This window comes from Tiliqua scincoides, chromosome 2 (genome assembly GCF_035046505.1).
Source record: "Tiliqua scincoides isolate rTilSci1 chromosome 2, rTilSci1.hap2, whole genome shotgun sequence".
In the NCBI taxonomy this organism is placed as follows: Eukaryota; Metazoa; Chordata; class Lepidosauria; order Squamata; family Scincidae; genus Tiliqua; species Tiliqua scincoides.
In genome coordinates this window covers 209541956-209564746 of record NC_089822.1, presented here as the reverse complement: position 1 = coordinate 209564746, position 22791 = coordinate 209541956, and the positions used below count along the sequence as shown (strand labels likewise).

The window sequence follows — 22791 nt, the reverse complement described above, 5'->3', positions numbered from 1 at the left end:
TTGCGCCCTAGGTTGTTAAGTGAACATTCAGCCCAATCTCCTGCCTTTGTTGTGTAAACAGGTGCTCTCTGCCATACACTACCTGGCTACACAGGCTACTGGAAGCAGATTGTCTCTTCATTGCATTAAGAGCCTCTCTGTTGTATAAACAGACACTCTGCTGCAGGCTATGGGAGACCTGACTGCCTCATTAAGAGCCTCTTAGTTGTGCTGTGACTGCTGTGGTATACGCGATCCATTGTTAAGCGGCAGGTTGTTAAGCGGCGCACACGTGTATTGTCAATTATGAATATTTACGTTCTCACAATCAAACATTTTGTTCATCTTATTAAGAAAAGCTGGCACAAATCCAGCTTACCCGTCTAAGGCTGATAGTGCTGGGGACTAGGGGTAGGACCCAGCCTAAGTGCCAGATCCCACTCCCTCCCTGGTCTGGTCCACCCGTCAGCCCACCCTCTCCTTGCCGTGGGACATCCCTGTTCCACCCTTCCTACTCCCTCCCCTAGGAAAGCTGGCGTGAACTTACATGGCTATGTTGGTATGGAGGCCGGATTTGTCTACTCAGACTTGTCCACTGCATTCAGTGGGACTTACTCGCAGGAAATTGGGTATTAGATTACTGAGAGGCATGTGTATCAAGTTCCAAATAGTCTTAATTTTACTGTTTGTGGTGGGTATAAATTCTCAAGTGCAAAAAGCAAATGGATTGTATCAGAAATATTGGGTTATGCTTCTGGAATAGTAAATACATAGTTTGTTGCAAATAAATGTGTTTTGATTGTTACAGCAACAAATTAACATTCATGGTTCAGGAAATCCATGAATTAGAAAGTTTGATTTAAATCATTATATTGGGGGGAAGCAGCTTAGAGTGACTTCCTCAGCGTTCTTTAGATAATCTGCCATTATCTTGGTAGGACATATTGGCAGTAATCCTATGCATGCTTACCTAGGTTTATGTTCCATTGAACTCATTGAGTCTTATTTCTGAATAGACATGATCAGACTTTGGCTGATTGTTTTCCCCAACTTCAAGCATTATTATAAAATAAGCTTCTGTAAAAGCTGTCACTAGATGAAGAAGGCATGAGCAGTGTCAGAAGTAATTTGTTGTGGTTGTATAGTTGAGGACAGAGATGGCCCAACCATCAAGTGAATGTTGCTGCTCATATCAGGGCAGGCAGCAGGAGGAGCAGTGAATTGAGGTGCCCTTTGCCCTGAGTCTGTGGCTGCCTCTCCAACTCACTGCATACTTGAGCTGAATTGGTCCACTTCCTACTCTCTAAAAGCGAGTAGGAAATATATTATCCACTTCCCTTCCTCTGTCCTTGTGTGGAGTTTTATGGGAACATGTTTCCTTTAAATTCTGCACAAAGACAGAGTGCAGTGAAAAGATAAGGAGCTTTTGGGGGAGATGAGGCAGGTGTGTGCAAATGCATACCCCAGTGAAGAAGGTAATGGCGAGTCAGCGGTGGTATCGGATTCAGCCCAGCTGGGTTCACTGTCCATGTGAGGATGTGATGAAAATAATCTTTATCCAAGGAACTGACTTTTCAATTTGATAGACATAAGAATAAATCAAGCTGGGGCTTCACTCTACCTTCTGTTGTCATAGTGAAAAAATAAACAGGAGACAGATACTTGATATGTCTGCCTGCAGAATTTGGCTGGAAATCAGTGTTTTTGAAAGAACAAATAGAAAGTAATTTTACACTACAAATAAGTTACAGTCAGGGTGTTCACACTTGTTTCAGTATTTTCAAATTATATGCTTCATCTGGCACTGATTTGGAAGCTGAGAGATTCAACAAAATTTAAGCTTCTTCTGTATTGTGCACCTAGTAGAGGGCTAATAGATAAAATTTATTCAGAGTTAAATCTGTGATTGAATAGATTAATGGTTTCTAAATAAAATGGGAAAATGACTTGGGGTAGAGAAACCAGCAAGTATGACAATGATTGTGGAATAATATATCTAAAGGATTAATGTAGATGAACTTATTTAGAAACATATATCAGCTGTACCTTACCAAACTGAAATTCATTTGTATTCATTTACATGACTCCTGTTTGAGCTATGGATGATCTAATGCAGATTTTCATCAGACTTTGTTCTGAAGATAAAATTAAATTTTTTCCGAAATGTGATTTTTGTCATATGGAGAGTGGAAAATATTGGATAAATTAGCCTTGCAAAACTGCTTTATGCTCTTTTGAATTGTTTACCACAGTTGGATGATGATGTCAAACTGGTTATCAATGTATTACAGCCCAATCCTATACATGTCTACCGAGACGTCAGTCCCATTTGAGTCAATGGGGCTTACTCCCAGGAAAGTGTGGATAGGATTGGGCTGTCAATGTCAGCAAGGTTTACAGTATCCTTTCGTTGGGGGGAAAAAAGCCTTGCTCGTCCTCTATCATTGGAGTGATTTTATCGAATTTGGGACATCACTTTTAATGGCTAAAGTTAACATCACATTAACTAGATATCTAAACCTTTCTATACAGTCAGTGTTTATAATACTTTGGAACGATAGCTTTCTTGTAAAAATTTGTTCTTTCTTTTAGACATGTGAAGTTCTGTGCACTCTCTCTCTCTCTCTCTCTCTCTCTGTGTGTATTTAATATATATATGTAAATATCTTTTAAGCTATGTGTGTATATACATTTATATTAAGTAGTGCGTTTCTTATGCAGTATTAGTTATTTCATCAACCTTAGCTTATTTTCAATATAGTATTTAAAATTTTTCATTTAACAGGATGCAAATGCAATTAAAAAAATATTTAACATGAAAAAAGCAGAAATTGAGCATTCTGAACTGACCAAATCAAGTCTCCGAGTCAGGTACGGTAAATGCAATGCAAGTGCATAATGTTACTCATATTAAAAAAAAAATCAATTGAGAACTATACTGAACTCTTAAGTATTGTTGTAATTGGTAAAAAAAATATTTCCAACTAAGTTACAAAGAGGCAGTCAGAATTCCGTAGTCATGCATCCAGTTTCTTTATACAGGTGGGCCCCTGTATATGCTGATTTGGGTCCCAATCCTACGCAACGTACACCGGCCCAGCGCCAGCGTGCACTGTCGCAAACATACCGTAAAGCACGCTTGCAGCAGTCGCCGGCCCAGTGCCAGAGCAGGCTTGGTACTAGGTCATGCTGGGCCAGTGCTGGCTGGTTGCCACCCAGCGCTCCATGCATGTGCCGGGTGGTGAAGAGGTGAGTGGGGTTTGGGGAGAGAGTGGGGTGGTGCAGTGTCAAGTAGCCCCACTGCAGGGTTGCTTCCCTTACTTGGGAGAAGGGGATGAACATCACCTCACTGCTCAACCCTGTCTCCAGGTCATTTATGAAGAGGTTGAAACACATGTTGTGTAGTGATATCGAAATAATATCTGTGAAGCAATTTGCACACTCAGAGTTGTCACACAAACATTAACTATTATTAGAAAGTCTAATTTAAATCAGTGAGACTTCTGAGAAAGCATGCATAAGAATGAATGTTTGCGCAGAAATGTTTGACACAGCCTACTTTTGGCAAATAAATTCCTCTTTCACTCATACCACCAACCTTTCTACTGGTTCCTTTGTTGTATGAATTTTCTTTTATCAGTTTTACTGTGAACTCTGCATGAGAATATACAAGTCCAAGTACTCATGTAATCTTCTGTGTCAAAAATGGTCTCAGATGAGTAGAGGCTATAGTTCAAGCAGCTGAAAGCCCTTGTTATGAATGCCATATAGTTGTCTCATATTTGGATGCTGTGGTGACAGTTTCTCCTCCTCAGCCGGGAGCTGCTGAAAATGTCTCGAGTTTTCTTCTTGTATTTTTCTTCTCTGCTCTGTGCCTCAGTATTTAATAAGTTCATTTCTTAAAAGGCAGTGTCATGCATTGCAGAAATTGTGCTTTTGTTAGCTACAGTATTTCAACAGCAGACATCTGAGACATTCTTTTTGCATTGTGAATTGTGAAACAGCTACCTGCTTTTCCACCCTCTCTGCTGCACAAGTTGCTTGAATGTTGGCCACTGTTGTCACTTTTAACTGCATCTCTTGCCTCTAACAAGACGGTCCAAAATGCCCCCAATGCAGGTTGAAAGTGCTGCTATTTCATGATGTGTGACAGCTGAATTTATAATCCCTAACATTTTAAAAATAGCACACTTTTAGACATATTTGCTGCTGTTCAATATTGTAATAAAAATTGAGGCTGCAGTTTTCTATATACCTGCTTTGGGGCAGTGTGAAATCAGTAGGGTTTACCTGTGAACCTATGTGAAGAAGCATTTTAGCATTAAAAGTTGGACCTGTCATTATGCCTAAAAGGCATTACTTTGAGGCATGCAAATTTACTGTCATTAACACTTAGTGTAGTACTTTTCACCAGAATGCACTAGCTGAGCTGATTTAACTTGCCTTTCAAAACTTATCCTGTAAAAGAGCTGCATCTTAACCGTGTATCATCTTGGCTCTGGTGGATTTTTCTCCCTTTCTTTGGCTTCTTCGTGCTTCATAAAGGACTTCAAATTTGGCTGCTTCCAAGCTGACAGGTCCTTCCTCACAGGGTAAAGGCAGTGTTGTCGATGAGAGAAATTCCGCTAATAAATATTACCGGTGAGTTCTCATAATGTCTGGATGTATTTCAGTTTGTTCATTTTTATAATGGAATGCTTCTGTTCTTTTCCTCTCTTATCTAGATCTTTCAAGCAAGTCTGCTTTGATTGTGAAATAAAACATTCATTTTATCAGAAAAAATAAGAATGAATTCCTTTGATTACTAAAATATTAGAATACCCTCTGTTTTTCTGAAATTGAATTACTTAGGGCCCAATCCTATGCTGCTGTCCTGCCTTGTGGTATAGTGGTGCCAAAATGGTCACCACTGTATCCTGCAGGGCAGCAGAAGCAGCCAGAAGTCTCCTTCACGTAAGGGAATATCAGTTCCCTTACTTCTTGTAGCGCCTCTCATTCCTGTGGGTCTACTTGGATCTGTACCAGTGAAATTGCTGAACATGAAGCACCCCACAGCCATCCTCCCCCTGCACAGAAACACTCTCTCCCCACATTCCCCCACCCAGAAATGTCTTCAGAGACTTGTGCTGCTCCTGCCACTGGCATGGAGACCCAAAGCCAAGTGGCTCAAGCCTCCTCACCAGTGCCTCTCCCCTCCTGGCTGCTGCAACATGCCATATGGTACTTTTGTGATGGCCATTGCCTGGGCAGTGCATGCTCGAGTGGTACTGTCCAGGTGGTGGATTGGGCTGTCAGTGTGGTTTCTTTTATATGGAAGTAATTCAGTTGTAAAAATGCACTTTCATCAGTCAAGAAAACAGCTGTAAACCTTTCTAAATGTGAGAGGTACAGTTGAGAACTTTTTCTTACAAAATCACTTTGACACATTGATATAACTTCTGTGAGAAAAATGTGCACACTATGGTTCTGTTCAGGTATTGCAATAAGCCATGGTAATGAGAATGCACCAGCATAATCCTTATGCATCTTTGTTCCCCCTTTCTCCCCTTCTGCATTTGCATGGAGAGGAAGGTTAATGGTTCTTATTGTAGTCTTGAGCTAGCCACAGTTTTCTATATTTATGTATAATGAGAAGCTGTGATTTGCTCAAAATAGCAAAGGGGAGCTTTTAGTGGCTACCCTTTGCAACCAATAGAAGGGTGAAAGAGAGGGAGAAAGCATGGCAGTCCAAGGGCTGTGCTGCTAATTCTCAAGACTATGATTTATTGTGATATCTGAATGAATATGTGTGACAAATGCACATGCATCTAGTTCAGGCAGCAGCAATAGTTTATCCTCCTTGATGAGTGCCAGTATTGTCAAGCAACCCAAAGGGTAAGACACATTTGCTCTTATGCTACAGTGGTTAGGACCCTTCAGAAGAGGGATTGAGAGAGCGCCTGTGCCTTTTTTTGGAAATGTTTTCTTTCCAATGTGTTTCTGTGTGAGTATACAAGATATTTTCCCTTGTCTGTCAATGCAGGCCTAGTTCTAATAAATCTGAATGTATATACTTATGATATTGTTAGAAACCTATTCTCTCTATATCATTTTTCCTAAGACTGGTGACTGTTTTCTCACCAAAACTATTTTTGATGTGCTTTATGGCACATTAATCCCTCTCTGTACTGTGCATTGGACATGGAGCAGCCTTAGTTTTCCAGTGAAAACTGTGGAATTGACAGAGTGCAAGAAGCAATCTGTCACATTTTTATGGATAAGCTACCCTATCTAGACTAGTTTAGCAGTGAAAGGCTGGTTCCCTTCACTACCGAAAGGCTGTTTGGTGAGGGTGGGAGTGATAGAGTGTGTCCTTTCTTCTTTTAGCATCCTTTTAGTGGTGAAGAGGTGAGCTCTCTCAAAGAGTAGTCAATAGGATCCTGGGAATGCCTGCAACAGTCTTCCCAGAATCATCTCACCCATGGATTCCTTGTGTTGGCTGAGTCCCTTGCAGTCCAAGGTGAGTGCTGTGCACTACCTTCTGTGTTCCCTGGCAGAATATGGGAAGCACACATGTGCCTAGGAGGGGAATAGTTACAGGCTCATATTATGTTCTAAATATTGGACACCATATTCCCTGCAGAGTACTGAACTAATTGTGTTGGATGAGCATGAAGTGAGTCAACTTACTTCTGGCCCAGCCAGCAAAAGGAGTCAGTGAGTTGTATGGCTGGTTTCTAGGGTCCTCTTGTTCCCTGGTTTCTAGAAGCTGCAAGGAAAGGAAGGTATTCTGCAAGTTCTGGGTTGTCTGTTATGGGTGAAGTTGAGGACTGCAGCAACTAATCAATCAGATCACGCCATTGGAAACCTTTTAACTAGTCAGCATGTTTTTTTAACATGCAGTAGCTCCCCTGCTTACAAATGACACTTAACAGCCCTAACTTCCGGTTTGCAGCCTATGCTGCTGAGTATGGAAACCACTAATGAGCATTCCTTGCAGCTCCACAGTGAAACTTACAGCTTTTGAGTGAATTGGACAACATCCAGAGTGAAACTGACAAGGCAGAGGGTGTCCCAACTGAAACTGGGCTTCTGCAACAGAGATGGGGCATTACTGTACTTACAAACAAAATGACTTCTGAACCTAATGTGTTTGTAACTAGGGGAGCTTCTGTATGTAATTAATGCAACTTCTCACGAGCACTGTCTTTGAAGAGACATCTCCCCTTGTCTGTCACATCAGTGGGAGTGCTTCATACATCCACCATCTAAAAATAAAGCATGATCTCTTATTTAAAACAATTGAGTTGCACCCTAAGATTTCTTCTTTGAGCAGAAGAAGCAAGGGGGGGCAATTTTGGCTGATCCTTCTGAAGCCTCATGTGCCCCCTGAAAATGTGTCCCTAAGGGAAGGGCATATAGGGAAGAGGAGATCAGACAGAATGACCCCTCCCCCCTTGTGCAAATCAGACATCTTCCACTTGCGGAAGAAATCTTAAGCTGAAATCAAATGTTTTATTCATATGCAGATTTAACATTCAGTTCAGCAGTCAATTAATTTTTTTGTCTGTCTCAGTTGGACAACTGCAAACAATCTCAATTTTAAGTCATTTAATGCAGCTTTCAGGTGTGGACCTTACATCTGATTTTTTTTGTGTGTGGCATTTCACCTTCTGATAATGGCATTCACTACAGATAGCATCTTTATAAAAACATCATTATAAATCTCAAACAGTACATTTTGATAATATTCCTCCAATGTTAAATTATTCATCTGTTTCAGAATCTATACAGTACATAATTTGAAAGACCACCTGTCTTGAAAATACAATCAGTTGAAAATAATACTTTTTCTCCTTTCAAACTGTTTTACTTGGTTGGCACCAGTGTTTCCTCTAAGCTGCACAGTTTGAATTTGAGCCCCACTCAGCTTCCAAATGGCACTCCCAAGCCCCCTCACACAGCTCCACATGGACCCCATGCACACCCTACAAAAATTAGTTTTTAGAAGAACCCATAAAATATAAAACACAATTAAACAGTTGCCTCTTTGAGTGTTCTTTGGAAGAAAAATGGCGTGTTTCATAATAAATGATACAATTTAAATTATACATTTAATGTATAATTTAATGTATATATTCACATTCACTATTGTGAAGCTTATCTTCTTTTACTACGTCATTCACTTTTTTAATATCTTGTGTGTGGGTTTCTTTTTTGCCTTCCCCAAGGTATTTTTCATTCAACAGCTGTTTCTTTCATATTTACAGTAACAAAAGAACTGTCCAAGGGGATCGCTTATCAGCAATAACAATGGCACTGCAATATGGATCTGAAAGTGATGAAGATGCTGTTCTGGCAGGTATGAATTAAAACTGTATTGCCCATAGCTGTGGAAAAAATAATTTATTTAATTCCTAGTTCACTGATATTTTTGGCATTTGAGCTATATTTTAAAATATAAGAACCCACAAAAAGTGTAGAACTATTAAATGGCTAAAATGTTTCTATATCTGTCTTCAGTAGCTCATTACATGCTAAAATAGACTGTTCTTGGGAAATTAATAGGCTCCAACTCTGGCAGTTAAACTGGCAGTGCTTTTAGTCCTGTTTTTGTGAATATGGTTTTATTTAAGAGATGGTCACCCTCAGTGGAGGAACTGAGAGACATGAAATGCACTTCTGAACCAATCACTAGGGTTTTTAAAAACTGAAAATACATAAAAATGCCTTTTTGGTGTTTAAAATCTTTTCCAGAAATTAAAATAGATTACTTTTCCAATTAGAAAAAATACTGTGGCTGCACCTATTGACGCTGTATCACCTCCCTAGTACATTTTTAAAGCAATTATAATTTATTAAAATATGCCCTTGGAATAAAAACACATAACACAATTTGCTATTTTAATCAAGAAATTTTGGGAAAAAAATATCACCAAAAAAAAAACAAAAAACAACACACCCCTACCAATCACATGTATACTTTGATAGTGAGATTTCAGTGGATTAGAGTTCTATATTGCCCTATGTCAGCATTTCTCCAACTGTGGATCAGGAGTCACTGGGTGAGTTGTGAGCACTTAACTCGGGGCCCAGTCCTATTCAACTCTCCAGTGTTGATGCAGCCGGGCCATTGGGTCATGTGCTACATCCTGCTATAGGGGGGTAGTCACAGAAGCCTCCTCTAGGAAAGGGAACATTTGTTCCCTTACCTTGGGGCTGCACTGCAGCTGGATCAGTGCTGGAATGTTGGGTACGATTGAGCCCTCAGCTGCGATTGAAAATCCAGAGCTGAAAATATATAGAACCACTGGGCATGGCAGGCTGCTGGTGGGAAAGAGGCATGTGCTTTGTCCTGAATAGGTGGGCGGATGGGTTGCTGGAAAGGGAGGAGGGCTGTGTGGTTGGAGAAGGATCCAAGTCTGTGTTTTGCTTTGACTTCCAAGCTGGAATGTTCAAATTCTGAGCTATGCAAAATAAAAGCATGATCGCACTATGTAATGGGACCTTTGGCTGATTGCAGCTTAGGTTTGAAGCTTAAATTGATGATGTCGGGTCCAGCCATGACATCACTTCAGGTTAATGACATCATTCTAAAAAGTGGGTCCTGGTGGTGAAAAGTTTGAGAACCACTGCCCTATGTTATTGAGGTATGGTTCCATGCACCTCTTTTCAACAAAGATAACAGAGGTGGTCCTCCCTTTCATGAAAATATCCATTGCATAGAACATCCCAGTTAAGAGCCCCATTCAATAACAAATTTTGTGTGCAACTAATGATTATTTGCTGTTTTGCATTTTCATCATGACATTGCTTTAACTTTTCTAAAGAAGAAGCATTCTTCTTGTTTCTCAATTTCGTGCATATCATTTTTTGCATGAGGACATTTAAAGTAGTTTTCACGTGCCCTGGATTTGTTTGCATTAGCCCTTAAAATGTCCAGTCTATAAATGGTGAAGTATCTGATCCTCCTAGCCAAATTCAGACAAACCGTTTAGCTATTTTGTTATAAGACAAACATTAACATCTAAAACGTGTAAAGAGAGTTTCTCTGTTACAACTATGATGTAAACTGTATACCAGAAAGTTGTCAAATTCTTTTGGATGATCCAGTATTATGTTTGCTATTTCAAATAGGAAATTGTACTTCTATTGTGTAATTATTGATTTCCAAATTCTAGCTGCTGCTCGTTATGAAGAAGGGGAGTCTGAAGCTGAGAGTATTACATCTTTTATGGATGCTTCCAATCCTCTCTATCAGCTTTATGATATAGTTCGAAATTGTCGGAACAACCAGGGTCAGCTCATATCGGAACCCTTTTTCCATTTGCCCTCTAAGAAGAAGTATCCTGATTATTACCAGCAAATCAAAATGCCTATTTCATTGCAGCAAATCAGGTAAAACTGATGTGGCTTATTCTCAAAACTTTAATGGTTTCAAAAGCTGTTTAATCATTTGATCCTAAACCAAGAGTATCTCTTCTGATGGCCATATTTAATAGATTTCACATTTTTACTTGATTCTGTGTATGTATATATAAAAGATTTTAGACTCCTTCAGTTGTATCCTAAGGAACAGGAAGGGATCCATAAGAAGATCAGGCCAAAGGCCCATCTAGTCCTGCTTCCTGTATTTCACAGTGGCCCACTGGATGCCTCTGGAAGCACACAAGATTCTTGTATCCCAGCACTTTTCAAACTGGGGCGTCATGACACCGCAGCCTGAGAGTCCTGGCCTCTTTCCCCTTAAGGGGCGGGGGCAGCGAGGAGGCAGCAGGGCTGCAGGGGCAGGGGGCTGCAGGGGCTTGTCTGCACTTACCAGAGCCTCCTGCAGCCTCCCGGGAGCGCAGGGAGCCCTGCATGACCTTCTGCAGGGCTCCCTGAAGCTTCAAAAGCAAAAGTGGAGCAATCGCGCAAAAGTGGAGCAAGGCTTCGGGGAGCCTTGCAGAAGGTCGCGCAGGGCTCCCCATACCCCTGGGAGGCTGCAGGAGGCTCTGGTAAGTGCAGCCAAACCACTGCAGCCCCCCCCCCGCCCCTGCAAGAACTTAGAGCGGTTTTCAAACTCCCTGAGAGTTTGAAAACTATTGCTGTATCCTGTTGCCACTCCCTTGCATCTTTCACTCAGAGAAAGACTAAAACCCAGAGGTTACATACAGTCGTTATGACTTGTAACCTGTGATGGACGTTTCCCCCATAAATCTATCCAGTCTCATTTTAAAAGTTACTAGACCAGGTGCTATCACAACAGTCTGTGGCAAGGAGTTCCACACATTAATTATGCTCTGGGTAAAGAATATTTTTTTGTCTGTTCTAACTCTCCTGCCCATCAATTTTAGTGTATGTCTCCTGGTACTGGTGTTGCACGAGAGGGAAAAGAACTTCACTGTATCTATCCCATGTCTCAGTCATGTCCCCCCTCAGGACATGATTCTTTAGTCAGTTCTTTCCAGACTAAAGAGCCCCAACTTTTATAGCCTTTCCTCATAAAGGAGGTACCCCAACCCACTCAGTAGTTTGGTCTTCACTGTTTCCAGTTCCACTACTTGTCCAGTTCCATTTACTTTTTTTAGATGTGATGAACAAAACTGAGCACATTACTCCAGATGTTGTCTTTCCATCAATTTGTACAATGGCATAATAGTATTGGGCGTGTTTTTTTTTCTCAATTCCTTTTTTTAATGGTTCTGAACATGGCATTGGGCTTCTTCACAGCTGCTGTGCACTGGGTAACGACACTTTAATCAAACTGTTCATCCACCCACCCATCCCCAGTCTCTCCTGATCCATTACAGCCAGCTCAGTATCCATCGGTATATATGTGATATTATGATTTCATATCCAAGAGTATCACTTTATACGTATATTGAAGCTCATCTGCCATTTTGTTGCTCATGCCCCCTGTTTGGAGAGCTCCTTCTGGAGCTCTTCACAACCCATTCTAGACTACCACTCTGAAAAGCTTAGTGTTGTCTGCAACTTGGCCACCTCGAAGCACTAGTCCCAAGACTGATCCTTGAGGCATGCTGCTTTTCACCTGTCTCCATTGTGAAAATTGCCCATTGGCACCCTCTCTCTCTTTCCTGTTCTTCAGCCAATTCCTAATCCATAAGACGACTGCCCTCTTATTCTGAATGTGGAGTTTTCTCTGGAACCTTTAGTGGAGGACTGTGTCAAATGCCTTCTAGAGTTCAGATAAATAGTATCAACAAGCTTCTTCATGAGCAAATATGAGCTTTCTTCCACACTCTCTCCTGGGCGGGGGCAGTTTTTGGGGGCCTCTGAAAAGCTGCTCCTGGGTGGGAAGCATCAAGGTGGCTGTCACATCTGTGGGCGTATTTAGAAATGGGGCACAGGCACATTCCATAAACAGAGCTTCTGCTCACAAAAGGTGACTTTGCCTCACTTTGCCTTGTTTCTGGAGTCTTCTCACATTACAGTCATTCACATTGCATTGCATTCTGTGCTTTACCCTCAGGAGCAATTTTTCGGCATTCTTGGAGAGCTGCCCTAGCGAAGTTCACTTGTGTGCATGCTGTTGTGCTCATGCTACTTTTAAAAATCACTTCTTTTGAAAACAGAGAGAAAGAGAATGGACAAGAACCCTTGTACGTCTTTAAATCATTATTAGACATACCAGGGTAAATTCAAAAGCTTTAAAGAGATCCAAATAAAGCTAGATACACAGTTCTTTACTTCAGAACAATACTGTTTGTGAGTCCCTCTCACTATGTGATTGATAGTAAGGGCACTTATACCCTACATATGCCCGATCTCGTCTCCCCCTTGTGATCAATAACAAAAAACTATTAGAAGAATAAGGCTAATAGTAGCTTTATTCTTCCAGTGAATTTATTTCATGCTTGATCACAGCAAAGGTCTTGTATTTTTGCATGGAGTGGTATCTATACATTAAAAATTAAAGTACCACACTGTTTATTAATATCACTTCACTGAAAGCTTATTTCACATCTACTAGAATATTATGAAGGCATTTCTGTATCTTGATTTCATATTCTGCTTCAGAGACATTAGAATTTTATCCCTCTTGTGGTTGGCTGGATCTCTGCACCTTTTCTGCTTCCTCAGACTTATTGGGGGCTGTCTGAGGTAAACCTGAAAAGATGGTAGCATTTAAAGCTCCGCACTTGAAAAATAGTAAATTCTGTTTAGTAACTGTGTTTGGTGCAGTAATAAAATAAGATTGATTGTCTCTTCCACAGGACAAAGCTGAAGAACCATGAATATGAAACACTCGACCATTTGGAATGTGATCTGAACTTGATGTTTGAAAATGCCAAGCGTTACAACGTTCCAAATTCAGCCATTTACAAGAGAGTATTGAAAATGCAGCAAGTTATGCAGGTAAAACTTCATGCTTAGTAACTGTATTTCTGGGCTTAGGTTTGTTGTAGGAGCAAGCATTTGGTGCATTTACCATCTGCATTGGCACACTGCTGTCTTGTGATATTAAATCTTCTCTGTAAATGCAACAGTGCTGTTTTCATAGTTCAATCATTGTTCTACGTATTTCCAAATGAGAGTTCTTTTGACAGGCCCATGTTGGCAACACAGTTAAGAAAATTAATTTTCTGGATGAGGAATGAATTTGACTGAACTGCTTTTGTTTTCTTGACTGAACTGTTTTGTTTTGTTAGCCTGAAATGAGGCTTCAGAAGAAGAAATTGTACTTGGTTCCTGAAGATGTGCAGAAAAAATATAAATTAAATGCAGTAACAATGACCAGAAACTTATAAGACATTTTGTTTTGCAATTGAGTTTTTGTTATAAAGTTTCAAATAAGCTTGCTTAGAACGTAACTTGATTGTTTAGATGTTTTTTGTCAGTATTTTTGGTCATTACTTTGACTGAAAATCATTTAATTATAGTTTGATTTGATGGATGCTACTGCTGTATTTGTGCCTTTCAGAGTAAACCTGATCTACGTGGGTGTTTAACATTCATGTATTCTGGGGACATTCGGCAGAGTGAATCTGACTCTAGGGATTCATTCTCTTTCAGGCAAAGAAGAAGGAACTAGCCAGAAGAGACGAAATTGAGGACGGAGACAGTATGATCTCTTCTGCTACATCTGATGCTGGAAGTTCAAAAAGAAAAAGGTATGCACTTGCATACTGCTGTGTCTGTCTGACAGATGCTAATAATAATTAGTAACGATGTGACAATTTGGCTTAGACCAGGGGTGTCCAAACTTTTTGGCAGGAGGGCCACATCATCTCTCTGACACTGTGTCTGGGGCCGGGGGAAATTTACATTTCAAATTTGAATAAATTTACATAAATGAATATATTAGAGACGGAACTTATATGAATGAATTTTACTGAGCTTATTTATAATACACATGAGATCCAGAAAAGGGTGGTTGTTAAAATAATTCCTGACACATATAACACACCTCTTCCTAGGGAAAAGTACAGAATAAATTCCTCCCCCCCCCATGCAGGAGCGTGTTTTTACTCTCACTCTCCCCCCCCCCCCAGTCCTGGCAACAAGCAGTGGGCACCTGCCCCCTCAGGACAGGAGGCAGTTTCTCCTCATTCACACAGAGAAGGAAGCTGCCTGTCTCCCTCTCTCAGTCCCCCCTCCCCCAGCCTGCACTCAGCACCAAACAAACTTAGAAGCAGGCAGAGAGCTATGTGTATTTCCCCATTCACAAACTGACCCCCCCACCTTCCTCTCTCTCTGCCAGCAACCCCAACCAGCAAAAGCAGTAGGTTTCCTCCCCATTCAAACATCCTGTGAGTTCTCCTCTGCAACGCCCACCTTCAACACGGAGCACTCACAGCCCAATCAGATCCACACTTTCCTGGGAGTAAGCCCCACTGACTCTATGGTACTTACTGCTGAGTAGTCATGCTCTCCAGCGGCATTCAAACATCCCGCGATTTCTCCCTTGCAGCGCCCGCCCCCCAGCACATGCAAGCAGCACAAATAGACCCACAGTTTCACATCCCTCCTCAGTGCCTACCCCTGCGCCCCCCAACCCAAATAACAGGGCAAACAGACCCAGGACTTCTCACCCCCATAGGATGCCTGGACTCAGCTACAGCCTCCCCAACCTAATGGGCGGGGCTCCTGCTCTGCTGTGAGTGCTTAGCCTTTTCTTCGCTGTCGCTGCGAAGAGCAGTCGCGTCGGACCAGCGAAGGCTCCGGTGGGTCTGCAGTGGGCTGGGGGCCGGATTGGGGCCCTGAATAGCTGAATAGGGATGGTCTCTCAGTTATGGCAAAAATAAAGCTTTTCTTAAATGATTGCTCACCTGAGAAATTGAAGGAGGTCTGGAAATTTGTGATGATGGTGTTAAACAATGATATAGATAATGCTTTAAACTCCTTGATGGTGTGGAAATTTGTTCGCTAATGTAAGATTAATATTTCTAGTTTTAGATCTAATTTACCATTTTTCTTTTATGTTCTGCAGTTAAGAATAATTTTAGACTTTATTTAATCTTGTAACCTGCATAGTTGTATGAAATTGTAAGAAATCCTTATCCTACCAGCAATACTTCTTGCTGGGTTGTTGATATTGGGGTGTATGCCAATAAAGGTTATTTTGATTCTGGATAGTCACAACCATTTCCCTCACATTGGTGATTAAGAGAAAGGGCCCCTAAGATGTAATTTATAAGCAGTTGTGAGTGAATCATTTGATTTATAATTTGATTCCCCTTGCCCCAGGCTGAGCCACTTTCAGCTCCAAACTTGCGCTGGATATGGGGCAGGCCAGCCAGTTCCAGCAAAAGTTAGGATTGCTCTGCCAGGGACTTCTAAGAATGTATCTCTTCCCCAATCTTGTAGTGGTGCATGATGGTTTGGTTTCCCAAACTCACACTTGAAAAAATCTGTGGGTTGCCAAATTGGAACCAGAAATGATATAATTTTATGCAAATAGTGTGCTGTTAAGCAAATAGCACTGCAGCCTGACACTTGGGGACAGAAGGCAGCGGTTCTCAGTCTCTCCCCCCTCACCATCTCCCCATTGCCTTGTTAAACGTCTTGTTGCCCACTCTCCGTCCTTGTTTCACAGACAGGATGCTGAGCTTAGGAATATAATACTTAGGAATGATCGGATAACTTGCATGCCAAGCTGTTTTGCTTGTGTATCCTAGGAGGCTGGAGCACAGAGAGCCTGTACCATTTCAGTTTGAAGGGGGAGTACTGAAGGAGGGAGCAATTCGGCAGGTTTTCCTCCTGGTTCCTCATTTCCAGCTCCGAGTAAAGCAAACAAAAAAAGCTGAAAGAAAATATTCCACGGGTTGTTTAAAGCAATCCTCTCTGTTTATTACTGCTTTCCCGCCTGACCTGTGTGTGTGTGTGTGTAATTGCACAATGGAAAACATCTGCATTGGAGCCTTCTGCAGGGATGAACAAACTGAAGCAGCTCCAGCTTCTCTTTGCTGCACCTGCTCCTGGTACAGAGATTTTTCTCTTGTCATCCCATTCCTAGCAACTGACTCAATTTCCCATGGAACATGACATTAAAAAGCCTCATTGATGGCTGGGGGCTTCTAAGATTTTTGCGGAGTCTTCAGTGCCTGTACACAATATCACGGAGCCTCTTTGATGGCTTGGTGGCTAGATGGAGTTTTACTGAGCCTGCGCAAGGCGTGCTGTCTTACCCTCTGGGGTCTATTTCTGCGCCTGTGCAAGGCTCAGCCATTTTTCAGTTTTCGGTTGCCTAGAAATGGAACGAGATGCCCGAGCAGTGCGAAGGAGACCTCCAAAAATATGTAAAGTTGTGTGCGACTTTGATTCCCCCCACCTGATCCGCATTCAAATAAATCCACTGATCAAAAATCCACGTATAATAAGGTTGCACCTGTATAGTAATATAGTTAAATCAAGGAGTTGAACTGAACCCAAAATACCATTTAGAGAGGTTTTTCCAGTGAACTCAAACCTAAAATCTCTTCGTTGCATTGAACAAGAATCATACAAATGCTAAGAATTATTATTAACTTGTAGCCTTTTATCATGAACAGGTATGGTATCACTGATTTATCATAATGAACTGTGAGACAGGAAGTCCCTGGCTAAGTCCCAGATTTGAACTGGCTACCTAGTTAGTGGGTACCGTCACAAAGTACCTATCTTCAGAAAGTCATTATATCTTAGCCCCCCATCTCTTCCAATCTGGAGTATGCAAAGTAATAGCAGGCATACAAGGTTGTTGTAAGGTTTGCTGCAATAAATGTTAAGGAAGAGCTTTGAACACTCTAGAGCGCAATCCTAGATTGTGCTTAAGCCAGTGCAGGTCCTTTGTACCGGTTTCCATGTGTCGCGAACATGTCATAAAGCATGTTCATGCCACTGTGGGAGGCTGGTATAAGGAGGTTCACCATCTTCCCCATGCTGGAACAAGCCCCAGCAAAGGTAAGCTCATATCAGCAGTGGGCCACCAGAGTGGGGGTTTAGGGAGAGCGGGGAGGGAGGGCATTTTGTGGGTGTTCCAGGGCGGGCGGGCCAGGCCTGGAAGGGGGTGGGACCAGCCTCCAGCACTTAGGCTGGATCCTAACCCCCTCCTGAGCAACCCAGTCTAACACCAGGCTGCTTGGATCTGCACCAGCAATTTAGCTGGCACAGATCCAAGTAGCCCCATTATAGTAGCTGGGCAGTGCTTAGTTAGGTAACGGGAAAAATATTCCCTTGCCCCGAGTTGTGCCACAGCCACCTCCAACCCTGTGGTGGATACAGCGCAGGCTAGTTGGCTTGCCTGTTCCAGTGCAGGTTAGGATTGGGCTGTAGAACTCCAATGTATACAGCATATTTTCAATTACTTAACAATGAAAAGGTTATCAGCAAAGTTTAGTTCAAAGAAACTTTGCTCGTTCCGTTATGTGTCTTCAAGTTAAAGTAGTACTTCTACTTCCTCAATCCTAACAGCAAAAAGAACATAAAGAAACAGCGAATGAAAATTTTATACAATGTTGTTCTCGAGGCACGAGAGCCTGGCACTGGCCGAAGACTCTGTGAGCTGTTTATGGTGAAACCTTCCAAAAAAGATTATCCAGATTACTACAAGATCATCTTGGAACCAATGGATTTGAAAATAATTGAGCATAACATACGCAGTGACAAGTATGCTGGGGAAGAAAATATGATGGAAGATATGAAATTAATGTTTCGAAATGCAAGACATTATAACGAAGAGGGCTCCCAGGTACATTTGTAGGACAATAATAGCTGCTGTTCATGCTGCTCTTTCCTTATGCTGGCACACCACTAAATGAACTTCATAAGATTTTCATGAACAACCAACATAAATTCTACATAGCAGTTTATGGAAACACGTAACATACATACAAACTGTAATAAAGAAGTTGTCAATCTTAACCTAGAACTATATTATGAAGTTCATTTAGTAAAATGTATTTAATGATTTGTGCACATCTGCATGTGAAAAAGTGTATCTGTTCTGGTGCTTTGGGTGGGATGGGCTTACAAATTCAATACGTTTGTTTCACTATTCTTTGCTATTGGCTTTCAATCGCAAATAGAGGAGAAAATGTATTGTTGCCCACCTGAGCCCTTAGGATGAAGCAGACTGTGGATCCAAAAATGTCCTCTTGCTGATGGAAAGCATCTTCTGCTCACAAAAGGGCTGTATCCAACTTAGCAGCACAATACTGTGTGAGAAAAGTGACCCAAAATCCAGAGTTGCTCTTCTTTTTGCACAAGCTCTTGCATAAGGCTTGGCTTTTTCAAGTTGTTTGTCTGGCCCGCTAGGGTTATGTGCTACAGTCTGTATCTCCCTTGTTCATCATGTTTCTCAGACAATAATGTAACCTCAGGTGCTTTGCAACTCTGCACAGTGAGAAGTTTATTGCTGGTGCTTGCGCACAAGTTCAAGAAACAGCACTAAGGCTGCATTCCTATACACACTTGGGAGTTAACCCCACTGCATGTTGGGGCTTACTTCTGAGTAGACACCCATAGGCTTCTGCTTTAAGTCTTAAAGCACATCTTATTTGTGCATTTTCTTCCTTCCTTGTGGATCCAAGCCATTAAGAGTGCAATCCTAGGATTGTGTTGTGCCGGCGCAGTTCTCTTCTACCAGCCCAGCACTGTCACAAAAGTACCATAAGGTACGTTTACGCCGACGTGTGAGTTGGCTGGGCCGACTCACATTCGTGCACCAACCTGTGGAGGCCACATTTGGCCTCCGTGCTGACACAGAGAGGTAAGTTCACACAGGCCTCCCTAGGCTGACCGGGGGCCCAGGATGTTCAGGGGAGGGTGGATGGTGGACCTGGGGGGGGGTTGAGAGGGGCCCTAGAGAGGGGCTCTGAGGCTCAGCCTAGCACCAGGCGCTCAGGTCTGCACCACCTCTTTAGGCGGTACAGATCCAAGTAGCTCTGTTTAGGCAGCTCCCACGTGACACTAAGAACATAAGAACAGCCCTACTGGATCAGGCCTTAGGCCCATCTAGTCCAGCTTCCTGTATTTCACAGCAGCCCACCAAATGCCCCAAGGAGCACGCCCGATAACAAGAGACCTGCATCCTGGTGCCCTCCCTTGCATTGGCATTCTGACATAGCCCATTTCTAAAATCAGGAGGTTGCACATACACATCATGGCTTGTAACCCATAATGGATTTTTCCTCCAGAAACTTGTCCACTCCCCTTTTAAAGGCATCCAGGCCAGATGCCGTCACCACCTCCTGCGGCAAGGAGTTCCACAGACCGACCACATGCTGAGTAAAGAAATATTTTCTTTTGTCTATCCTAACCCTCCCAACACTCAATTTTAGTGGATGTCCCCTGGTTCTGGTGTTATGTGAGAGTGTAAAGAGCATCTCTCTATTATTATTATTAACAGTATTTATATACTGCTTTTCAACTAAAAGTTCACAAAGCGGTTTACAGAGAAAAATCAAATAACTAAATGGCTCCCTGTCCCAAAAGGGCTCACAATCTAAAAAGATGCAAATGAATACCAGCAAACAGCCACTAGAACAGACAGTGCTGGGGTGAGGTAGGCCAGTTACTCTCCCCCTGCTAAAAAAGGAGCACCCACTTGAAAATGTGCCTCTTACCCAATTAGCAGGGGTAACCCACTCTATCCACTCTCTCCATCCCCTGCATAATTTTGTATGTCTCAATCATGTCCCCCCTCAGGCGTCTCTTTTCTAGGCTGAAGAGGCCCAAACACCGTAGCCTTTCCTCATAAGGAAGGTGCCCCAGCCCAGTAATCATCTTAGTCGCTCTCTTTTGGACCTTTTCCATTTCCACTATGTCTTTTTTGAGATGCGGCAACCAGAACTGGACACAATACTCCAGGTGTGGCCTTACCATCGATTTGTACAACAGCATTATAATATTAGCTGTTTTGTTCTCAATACCTTTTCTAATGATCCCAAGCATAGAATTGGCCTTCTTTACTGCCGCCGCACATTGGGTCGACACTTTTATCGACCTGTCCACCACCATCCCAAGATCTCTCTCCTGATCTGTCACAAACAGCTCTGAACCAAGGGGAAGTGATTCCCCTTGCCCTGGTTGTGCCACAGCCAACCCCAACCCTGCACTGGATACAGTGCAGGCCCGCCAGCCAGCCTGTTACAGCCCAATCCTAACCTGCTATGGAAGTCTAGCTAAATACTGGTCATAATTGTGTGATTGTGATTTCCTAAAAGTGAATTTCACTTGTATTATTATCTAAGAGATTTATACCCCTTTCCATCCCGCTTAAGGGCCATCAGGGCACCTATGGGTGGTTTATGGGTGCTTCTGTTACGGTTGTTGACCATTGCGTTCATCTGAAGGTAGTTCTGTGAGCTTAAAAAAGCTCTAACCTTTTATAGTGACAGTTTAGCAGTGCTACTTAAGTGATTGTTCCTCTTTTAGCATTCCAAAAATTGTTCCTTCCATGCAGCTCTGGTTATTCCACAAACGTTTCTCTGCATTCAGAAGGGGAGGGAAATTTCCTGTAAGAGGACAAGATTCAACTTGCAAGTTACTGAGCCCTTTCTTCTGCATCTTATTTGTGCAAGCATAGAACTTTGTTTGGCACTGCTATGAATGCAGAAGTGCTGGATCAGGCTGATAAGGGTACAAATAAAATTTCAGTCTTCATTAGATTAAAAGTAAAGCTCTAATGTTTTATTATTTTGATGACAAATAGGTGTACAATGATGCTCATATCTTGGAGAAGATTCTTAAAGAAAAGAGGAAAGAGCTGGGACCTCTGCTTGAAGATGAAGAGGTTGCTTCCCCTAAATTGAAATTAAGTAAGAAATTCTTGTGAATTTCCATGTTTGATAAATGATCATTTGAGATATAAAATGGTGATAAGATGGCAGTGCTTATTAAGTTGAGTAGCTTGCAATATTTCAGATACTTCTGAAATGCAAACTGGATTTACCAAAATAATGGCACATTTCATTTTAAAATATAATTGGATGAAGGTGCTGAACAAATAACTTTTTTGTCACATAGTGTTTATGCTCCATGATAAAATTAAGCTTTCCTGAACACCAAGTGTCAGACTTTCTAAATAGGTAGAAGTATTTGAACTACTGTGCTCGACTTTTGGAACATGGGAAATTGCAGTAACAAAAGTGCATTCGGATTAAAACATAGTTTCCATAGACTTCTATGGCAATGTAACTATCTTCTTTGTTGTCCTTCAGCTGAGGCTTGAATAGTTAACAGATGTGTAATACTTTATAACTGTAAAGCAAAAGATGCTGTAGAAACAGGGTGGATCAAAATCAATGGGTTGTATCCAGACTGAGCCCAAGCTGGAAAAAAAACTTGCACAAAGGAAACTTCTCTTCCTGCATGCATACACTCACATATTCCAGAAGGTTTGGGGGACCTTTGGAATTGTCAGGAGGATCGCTGAAAATTGGGTTTAGGAACTTTCTGTATACTGTATAGAGCTTAGCTTGCAGAAAGTGGCCCAAGCCAATTGTCAGCAAGTCTGCCTCCTCTGTGGCCCCTCACACCAGTCCATATCCCATGCCTGAGCCTTAGGAGCAGCTTTGGAGGGGATGTTGGAGGTTGCTGTGGAAAGGAATGGACGAAAAAGTGATCTTGTGTAGGGCACCTTCTCTTTGCACAAAATCTGGATGCAACTCAATGAGAGAGAGAGAAATCTCTTGAGTTTTTTTATGCCCTTTTAAAGTTTCAGTTACCAACTGCAATCATATGTATGTCCACACAAAAGTAAATCCCACTGAATTCAGCAGAGCTTACTCCCAAGTAAATGTGCATAGGATTGTCTCCTAAGGTTGTTTTTTTTTTTTTAAAAAAAGAACCAGGTTTAAAATGAAATCTGAATTTAATGCAAGCATTGACAACTGAATTTATGACTTTAGAGAAATTCATATGATTTTTAATGAATTTATACAAGCCAACTTTTCTTTGTAATAAATTAACTGTGGGGAAAATATCTTCATCAGTCATTCTACAGCACAGTCATTCAAATACTTACAGTATGGCTTGATACTGAACACCAGCAATTGGCAAGTCACCCCAGGTACCAGCCTATCATTTGGGTGACCTTTTACTTCTGTTTTGTGCCTAGTAACTACCCAATCTCTTACTTACTCAGACTCAGTAAAGATTAAAAACGCAACCTGCCAAAGAATATGGACATTAGCCTTCCATTTTGGGAAGAACACTGTTCAGTCACTACTAAACTACTATCAGCACTTGCTTCTAAAAGAGATTACCCTTTTGTGATCTGGGAGTAGGAAAGTATAGGGACGTTATGGCAAAGAAACATGAGTGTGATGTTTTCTAAAAACAAGCAATACAGGCACCCTAGTATCCGTGGGAGATAGGTTCCTGTTATTACCACGGATTGCAATG

General features: G+C 41.8%; 1 protein-coding gene across 13 annotated transcripts in view; it reads left to right on the top strand.

Annotated features, from left to right (window-relative positions):
* PBRM1 (polybromo 1) overlaps positions 1 to 22791 on the top strand; it is a 75956-nt gene that overhangs the window by 21199 nt on the left and 31966 nt on the right. For 9 of the 13 annotated variants that reach the window (XM_066617177.1, XM_066617175.1, XM_066617170.1 and 6 more), the window contains exons 9-16: positions 2765 to 2850; positions 4525 to 4620; positions 8229 to 8320; positions 10140 to 10356; positions 13179 to 13320; positions 13978 to 14075; positions 17857 to 18133; positions 21098 to 21203. In XM_066617177.1, coding sequence (XP_066473274.1) covers positions 2765 to 2850; positions 4525 to 4620; positions 8229 to 8320; positions 10140 to 10356; positions 13179 to 13320; positions 13978 to 14075; positions 17857 to 18133; positions 21098 to 21203 — 1114 coding nt within the window. Of the gene's footprint in view, positions 1 to 2764; positions 2851 to 4524; positions 4621 to 8228; positions 8332 to 10139; positions 10357 to 13178; positions 13321 to 13977; positions 14076 to 17856; positions 18134 to 21097; positions 21204 to 22791 lie in introns of those variants that run through there. The other 4 variants (XM_066617181.1, XM_066617174.1, XM_066617171.1 and 1 more) reach the window with 2 other exon arrangements.